Source organism: Pygoscelis adeliae, unplaced genomic scaffold (genome assembly GCF_000699105.1).
Source record: "Pygoscelis adeliae isolate BGI_AS28 unplaced genomic scaffold, ASM69910v1 Scaffold72, whole genome shotgun sequence".
Classification (NCBI taxonomy): domain Eukaryota; kingdom Metazoa; phylum Chordata; class Aves; order Sphenisciformes; family Spheniscidae; genus Pygoscelis; species Pygoscelis adeliae.
The window spans coordinates 1-8,618 of NW_008824286.1; the positions used below are offsets into that span (position 1 = coordinate 1).

Consider the following 8,618-nt stretch of genomic DNA (forward strand, 5'->3'; position numbering starts at 1 on the left):
GAGGCCGCCCCGGCAGCGCTTTGCTCCAGAGCGGGTGTCTGTGCCAGCCTGCTCGCCACGAGCTGTGCCAGGCACACGGGGTAAATCGGGACGGGCGGTCATCCGTTGCAGCGGGGGTTTCTGCTGGGCATGAGGAGAATCTCCTGAGTCGTCTGTGATTCTGTAAGGTCCTCTGCAAAAATACCTGAACACCCTCCTCTCACCCAGTGAGTGGGACAAGTGCCAATAGCAATTCCTCTCAGAAGGACAAAAGAACTGCAGAAGGCATCGCTAAGCCAAGAGCTCTCAGAGCTTCCAGCAAAAACCAGTCCAGTAAATAGCAGCAAAGGTAGCCAGAACTGCCACAGCCTACACAGTGGTTTGTGTGGAAGGCACTTTCGCTTGCAGGTAGCAGCCAGTTGTAAGTGTGGCGGCATGCAAATGGTGCAGGGTGGTGAAGCAATTACCAGATCATTACTGCTAAGTGTGACTTTCTACAGTTCTAGTTTGTATCTTATTTTTCTCTCCTGACTATTAAGTCTGTCTAGATAATCATCTCCAATAAAGTGGAAGCCTAAATATAATTGAGATGGATTTAGCTCCATGTATTTTAACATAGCTGAAGCATCATTAGAAATCTAGGCAAAACCAAAAATATTCAGAACTGGGGGTAGCGTCTTGTGAAGCAGTGATTGCAAAAAAGGGGTTTAGGGAATGAGGTCTGAAAACCTGCTTTATACAAAGCGGCTGAAGGAGCTCTAGCTTATTGATCAGAAGATTAAGAGAGGTTAATTTAAAGCTACAAATTCCTGTCAAATGAGACAAAGATAGAAATGAAATGAAATTTCTGAAACTGCAGCTAGACAAGTTCAATCTACAAATATGATGCCTTTCCGTATACAGCACTGCTGCTGGGTGAGTGCATCATTTTACGCTGTCTCAACTTTTCATATCTTCCTGAACTAAAGTGCTGCTCTGTAAGAGCTCAGAGCCTCTGCTTGTGTCTAAGCACCATGTCGGACTCCATCTCCAAAGGGACTCACTGTTAGAGTCACAGCAAGCAGCTGGATGGCTCCAACCATGCACTCTCTCACACCCCTCCTGGCCTGCTGTGCCTATGGTGTGGGCAGCTCTGAGCACTCTAAGGTGTCCTTGGATCTACGGTGGAAACGAGAGTTCTCCAGCCTTGCTAGCAAAATGCTGTAGCCTCAGCTGGGCTGTCATTGTGGGGCTTGATTCCTAGTGGCCTGGCTTCATTCTTGCCTGTAGTGTTTACAGGTGAACTTCTTGCATAAGGTCTCCTGAGATTCTTTCTTGTTCTGGATCTTCACCGTTTTGAGATTACTCTGATCCCAAGACAACTGGCTTTCCATTAATTCCAAGTGACAGCCAAAAATGCTGTTTCCTTTTTCATGCTGTGCCTGGCTTTCTGGACCTAGCACATGCATCATTGCAGCAGACAGGTACTTTTTAGTACTAGTGTTCTTGAGACAGGACATGTAGTGGATAGTACGCCTGTGCTTTTTCTCTAGGCTTGTCCCTTCCATAGCTCACTACTGTTCAGAGGCGTAGCCAGGTCTTTTGATAACCAATGACACAATTCTTTCTTTGGACTTCCAATTTTTTATTTATCATCATGACATTGTAGCGCAGCCTTTTAAAATTATGCCACAATTTCCCATGTTAGTAGGAACTTTGTTATATTTGTTTTGCTCTGGCCCAAGACAAGAGCGATTTCTAATGATAGCATCTCTGAGTTTTCTGTAATTCTTTCCTTTCAAAAAGCACAGAGCTGTTAAGTTCTTTCCTATAATTATCTTTTCATACTTTTAAAAATCAGTCCCCAAAAAGCTATGGTGCAGAGGTCTAAATTCTCACAGAAATAAAATGTTAATTAGTTTCAATAAGCAAAAGCAATGTGACAGCAAATGGCTTAATACATGGAGTTTATTCAACTCAATCCGGTAAGTCCTTTCTGGAAATTAGTTCACCTGGGAAAGGACAGTGAAATTCCCGATCGATCACTAGAATAAAGATTTGCATGTGCAGCTCAAACTGCAAGTTTGCAGCAGTGAACAAATTCTGACTCTTGGCATCACGTATCCAACGGAGCCTCCTTGGAGCCATGTTGGGGTGACCAACTGTATACGGTATATTTTAGTGTCCACCCAGGGAATTCTGGGCTCTGTGGGCAAGCCCAGCATTTTCTGCTTGGCTCAGCCCCTGCCTTTATTCTGCAGCGTCCTCTGACACATCAAGCAGGTGATCTGAGCTTTCCCTGAGAAGGACCCTGCTGCTGCCTGCTGCAACACTGGGTAGGACTTCACTTGGCTAGGGTTCAGTGGCAGTGCTGCATCCAAATGGCAAACAGCTACAGGTGGCAATACGGTCACAAGGTGTGTGCTTCAGGGAGCACATCAGGTGTTAGTGTGTGCCTGTGCCCAAGCGTTAAAGAAGAGTATAAACAGAAGCCCATATCCTGGAAGGGGCCCATGCACTGTGGCTCCAGGGTCTACCTCATTGTCACATGGAACATGCAAATATGTTGACTTGGGTACGGCCTTTTATCCTCAGGGTGTGGCAACTTTTTCAACACTCTGAAATGTTCCTTTGGCTCCCCAGAGTGATCCCTTCCTCTAGCTCACTCTGGATGTCCAGAGGGACTCACTGAAATTGTCTGTTTGAGACGGTGGCACAGCTCATGTAGACATAATCTTAGGATTTGGAGAACAGGAGGCAACGCACTTCCAAGGAGCAGGGACCTGGGTAGTCCTCCCTTTTCAAATCCCTATACACACTGTGTGAGGAGCTGCCTTTACAGAATGGGCCAAGAAAGACAAGTGGGCTGTATGAACCAAGCCACACTAGTGGTACATGTAAACTTGGCCAGTGGTGAGAAGTAATAGGCCTTGAACATCTCTTCCAGTGTGTCCTATATCTGATCTAAAGCCTGCACCAGAGTGAGGGTTTCCATCTACATATTGAAGATACCAGTTGAGTTTGAGCCTAGCCAGCTGGAATAACTCCACATTAGTGTAGGGCCATAATAGGACACCCTAGTCTGTGGGTCTTATTCAAGGCTAACGTTCCACTCTGGGGGCCATGGGGCTCAGCGCACTCATGGTTCCAAGCACCTAGATGGAGAGTGTCTCAAGAGAGCCTCTTTTAAAGAGAGAGAATAGTTTGCACAGCTTGTTTTGCTTTTGCTCTTTTTTTTTCTGTCTAGACCTGTCTAGCCCACTAAGATATATTAATCTCAGACATGTAAATATTGTTTGAACATATGATTGATTGTGCTTTTAATCTGATTTACTAAGAGACAAGGCCCATGTAATCACATTGTCTTACCTGCTGCTCTTTCATATCCATCTCTTAAATGGTTTGTAAATCTGTTTGCAAATCTCAGCCAAGTTTGATAGAGCAATAGAGCTCTTAAAGATACTAAATTCTTACAAGTGGTGTGAAAACCGGAAGCTGGATAGATTAAAAGTGGAAACTCAACATTTAGCTGTACTTGTGGCCTACTGGCAAGCTAACCAATACCCCCATAGCGCAGAACCAGACACTGCATACTGTCTTCTGCCCAGCAGGAAGGTGGGCAATAGGGGAAGCATAAAAGGATGGCATGGTTGGGAGGGCCATGAGGATGCCATGGAGTGACTGCTGAGGAATGGTTTCGTCAGAAGTAACTCAGCAAAAAGCTGTTTTATTTTGATGGGGAATATCAAAACTACAACTGACATCAGAGGAAGGGCCATTAGATCAAAAGGAGGACTGTGGGGTTTTGGAACTACCTTATCTGTGACATCTGTGAAATCACTGAACTCTTCTATCCTTCAGTTCCTCCATCAAAACAAGGTAAAGCATTCAGAGGTCCTCATGTAGAAAGGGCTGCAGGTTGTTATTTATGAAAGCCAACAAGTTTGGTGTTTCTGATACTAGTCAGGGTGAGAAATGCTACAGCAAGCACAAATTAAGCTAAAAATTGTATCTTTTCCCTTCTTGCGTCAGAAATAAAAACAGCTGAGGGAGGAGGACTGGGGTTAGCATCAGTGCAAGATGAGAGAAGGGTCCCATTAATCCCTGTTCAATCCAGCCCAGTGCCTCATTTCCCGAAGGCTCATTTAGAACAACAACAGTCCATTTTTTGCAGCTTATGAAAGACACGCTTGCTCCACACTCTCTTTTGTATGGCTGAAAGCAGCAGGATAACCTTGGACGCGTAAGTAATGCTGGTTTCTAACTACCAGCATTCTTGTGGCCGTGGGGTAGGCGGCTCTTGAAAATTTTGCATCTAATTTTAAAACAAAGGCTGGTGTTCAGCAGCCTCTGGAGGAAAGACAGGTTTCCGGGTGTCTCCAGCTCCTCGAGTGGCTCCAGCCGGAGGGGGAGGCTGCCTGCCTGCAGAGTGCACTGCTGCCCTGCCCTGCGCCGCCGCCCGCCCCGCAGGGCATCCCCACCGGCAGAAGCTTCTTCTCCAACCGGGCTTACATGGATTTTTTTTTTAAAGCATAGCAATAAATACGGCAAAATAATTATACTTAGATATTTTAATGTATGTGTCCGGTGGATTGTATGACAGGTCTCAGTTGTTGATCTTGCAGTTTGTCCCGTTTAAACATGAAGTTCATCGAAGGCTAAGGTAGAGGTCGTATTGCCACTTGAAAAGGCATCCTCTGGAGTTTTGAGCCTGTGGAGCTGTTTCACATGAGGCAGAGTATGACTCATGCTAATGAAAAGGGTAAAGAAGATTTTTTTAAAGAAATATATCGCAGTTAAATTAGTTTAGACAGCATGACATCAGAGAGTAATTAAATAGGTTTGTTGGAATTCCGTTTCCAATTCCTGAGTTCAGGTTTGTAAAAGATTTCTGAGCACCTGCAGGTCTCTGTGTGTGAAATATTTTCACTGGAAAGGATTCAAAACTTTAAAAAAACCTTTTAACACAGAGGCAGCATTACGCCATTCTTCCTTCTTGGAAAAAAAAACCCTTGGATTTAAACAGGACTCCTTCAAGTTTTCAGTCAGTTTTACAGAAGAAAACGAAGTGGTAAACTTTCTCTTTTCAAGAACAAGTTCTTTATAGCTGCTAACTGAAGTCAGGGGAAATCGTATCTGAGTACATGAGCATTTCCACTATGGGACTGGATACAAGTATTGAACAACGAGATTTGAAATGTTTTAATCTCAAACGAAAACCACTTTTGCTGACTTTGGTTTTTAATTTCTTTCATGTTTTCTTCTGCCAAACTGGAGGAACCTTTTCTGATTTTTTCTTTAGTGGCATTGAGAGGAAGACCAGAGGATGAAAATCCTGCATTTTCTCACTTTACTGCTTTGGCATTTGACTTGGCTGTTTCTGGATCTAGTTCCTGGAGCGCTGAGTAATTCTGAAGCAGGCCAGAGTAATCCAGGATCTAAAGTAGGTTTTTTAAAAGCAGAAGGAAAAGAGAGGAATCCCTCAGCACGGGCAGGTACACTGAGGACTGCAAGCCATGGATATAGTACTGGGACCTCAAAGGCTAGGACTAAAAGCAGTGCTGTTCAGGCTGGAGCTCTGCTGGCCAAGAACGATGAATCAAAGAAGGTTCTCTCAAGAACAGCAGCCACGGAAGGCAAGGTAGGACATCTCCCCAGCAGACCTTCTGGAGTAAGGACAGTGACTCCAAAGGTTCAAAATCTTAGCAGCAAGGTGGCTTTGAAAAAAACTGGCACAAGCAGTACTGACGCTGATTCTTTCAAAACCAAAAAGACTGTAACCCAGAGGGAAACTAAGGAAACTTTCAGACATCCCCCTATAACGCCACATGAATACATGCTCTCTTTGTACAGGACTCTCTCAGATGCAGAAAGAAAAGGTGTTAATGGAAGTGTAAAACTGGAGGCTGGACTTGCCAATACAATAACCAGCTTTATAGACAAAGGACAAGGTAAGAAAGGAGCTCGTGTGTGTGTGTGTGTGTGTGTGTACAGAGAGAGATGTCTGAGTATGTTTATACATGTAGAGAGTATTAGAAAATAATCATACTTTGTTAAAGTCAAATAGCTCTTTTTGATGTAAATGAAATCGTACAACTTTGCTGCAGATTTTGTCTTCCTGCCTTATCTTGGAAAATTCATTTAGAGGCAGAACTAGAGTGTTGTGTGGCAGCCAAACAAAACATTTAGAAAATATTTTAGATGCATGTTGTTGAAAATCAATCAGTCTTTGCATGCTTAGATGTTTAAAAACCTTTTAAATTTTTGTCTTATTTTCTCTCCATAACTAGCTCTTGGAAACTGCTAACATTAGATTTTATTGTAAAGTATGTTTAAAAACACATGATATGCTAAGAACAGGGCTATTCCGTGAAAAAAAACACGTTTCACTATCAAAGGGTCAGCCTGATTTGTTCAAGGTAAAATTATGAGGAACTATACTGTAGACCCAGGAGTGGTTATAGCGTAGGGTGGGTGTATCTGTACTAGCTCAAAGCTCATGCTTTCAGGTACCACCAACCTTCTATCCACAGAAGCCCACAGCTAAGCGCAGACTAACAAGAGTAAATATCTTCTGGGACTCCAGAACTTGTGGTTCAACATTCTGGTTCCAAAATTTTTTGGAAATTTGGACTAGTGTCTACTTTCACACAAGAAATAACCAGGCTCCCAAAGAATGATGTTCACCTTACTGCTCAGGTTGGAGAGCCCCGTGTTGCTTCCAGCGACGTTAGTAAGAGTTTTGTCATGTACTTAAGGAAGCAACAACAGGCTACAGCTGATAAGGTAACGGTGATGGAAGACTCAGCCAGGACTGGATTTGTTTGCCATTTAATTATGAATAGCTTGGCTTCTGGGAAGGGATGATACGCTGCTCACAAGTGCTGCATTCAGGTTCTCAGCTCGCCACTGGAAGGCATTGTTAATGTAGCATCGCTAAAACATTGGCTCAGCCATATTCCTTGTTAGTGCTGCTCTTGAGCTTAACCAAGCAAATGTAACATCAGGCTAAAGGGAGGTATGTTTTTCTGCCCAATTTGAAAAAGTCATGAATCATGTGGAGTTAAGTTAATAAGGCAATTATCCTTGTGTCTGGCAGTTCCTGGGGGATGTTGGTTTTAAAGGACTAATTCACTATTGTATCGTCTAAGGGTAAATTTGCTCATGTTTGGAGCCAGCATGAGGCCTGGGCACCACTGAAGCTCTGTTTCGGTAATTTAAGTAGGATATAAGTGGTGAATAGGCCCTGTGAGTGCTCAGCCCTGAAAAAGGACTACTTTTCAATTGGCTAATTGCTACTTTGAAGCTAGAAAATGCCCGCCGGTGAAAGAAATGAGATTTCTACAAGGCAAACTCAGAAACTCATTTCCCTGTTGAGTCACTGAGTTCTTCTGGGTCCCTGCACAGAGCTGATCCCTTAGACAAAAACTGCTCTTTCTGTTTGGTGGGCTAATTAAGGAAACTTCTAGGCTTATGAGCAAACTTCAGGAAAACCATTAAGAATTGCATAACTGATATTGATTTGTGCTTGATATACATTTAAAAATGCATGTGCTTTTTTTAGACGAGCGAGCACCAACTGTAAGAAAACAGAAATATATTTTCGACATCAGCGCATTAGAAAAAGATGGTTTGCTGGGAGCAGAGCTTCGAATATTGAGGAAAAAGCCTTCTGATACGTGGAAGTCTCATTCTTCTGGAAAAACTTCCCAAGTGAAATTATTTAGTTGCTCTACAAACAGACAAGCAGCAACACTCCTGGACTCTCGTACTGTCAGTATCACAGATACACCAAAGTGGGAAGTGTTTGACATCTGGAAACTTTTCAGGAACTTTAAAAACTTGGTTAACTTGTGTTTTGAACTGGAAACTTTTGACAGGGGGAGAGCTGTTGATCTCAGGAGTGTGGGATTTAACAGAACAGGAAGACAGGTCAATGAAAAGGCTCTCTTCTTGGTATTTGGGAGGACGAAAAAAAGAGACTTATTCTTCAATGAAATCAAAGCTAGATCTGGCCAAGATGATAAAACTGTTTATGAGTACTTATTTAATCAGAGGCGGAAGAGAAGAGCTCCTCTAGCAACACGGCAAGGGAAGAGGCCCACTAAGAATCTGAAGGCAAGGTGCAGCAGAAAAGCCCTCCACGTGAATTTTAAGGATATGGGCTGGGATGACTGGATAATAGCCCCTCTAGAGTATGAAGCGTATCACTGCGAAGGGCTTTGTGAATTCCCCCTTCGATCCCATCTGGAGCCCACCAATCACGCAGTTATCCAAACATTAATGAACTCAATGGACCCAGAATCGACACCCCCGACTTGCTGTGTCCCAACCAGGCTGAGTCCTATTAGCATTCTTTTTATTGACTCTGCAAACAATGTGGTCTACAAGCAGTATGAGGACATGGTGGTGGAGTCATGTGGTTGTAGGTAGCAGAACAGTTGCTCACATGAATATGTTATGAAAGGTAATATGACACATTGAACACTCCTCAAACATGGTTAACTAGATTTCTTACCTCTAGGGTAAGTATGTTTACAAGGATGTAGCAATAAGTCCAGTGCTTCTATATGTCTCTCCACCGTAGGCATATTTCAGTAGCATTTGGATGCTGACATGCAGCCTGATACAAGGCCTTGTGTCAGTGACACGAGACTGGC

The 8,618-nt window shown here is 43.4% G+C and overlaps 1 protein-coding gene across 1 annotated transcript; it reads left to right on the top strand.

Moving 5' to 3' along the window:
* Nucleotides 1-5,284: 5,284 nt before the first annotated feature.
* GDF5 (growth differentiation factor 5) lies at nucleotides 5,285-8,413 on the top strand. Its single transcript, XM_009318641.1, has 2 exons — nucleotides 5,285-5,909; nucleotides 7,523-8,413. Exons 1-2 carry the CDS (start codon nucleotides 5,285-5,287, stop codon nucleotides 8,389-8,391), a joined length of 1,494 nt encoding a protein of 497 aa, XP_009316916.1. The 3' UTR covers nucleotides 8,392-8,413.
* The last annotated feature ends 205 nt before the right edge of the window (nucleotides 8,414-8,618 follow it).

Coding starts and splice junctions, on each gene's coding strand:
- GDF5 (XM_009318641.1), top strand. CDS start 5,285: ATGAAAATCCTGCATTTTCTCACTTTACTGCTTTGGCATTTGACTTGG. Junction 5,910..7,522: donor CTTTATAGACAAAGGACAAG/GTAAGAAAGGAG, acceptor TGCTTTTTTTAG/ACGAGCGAGCACCAACTGTA.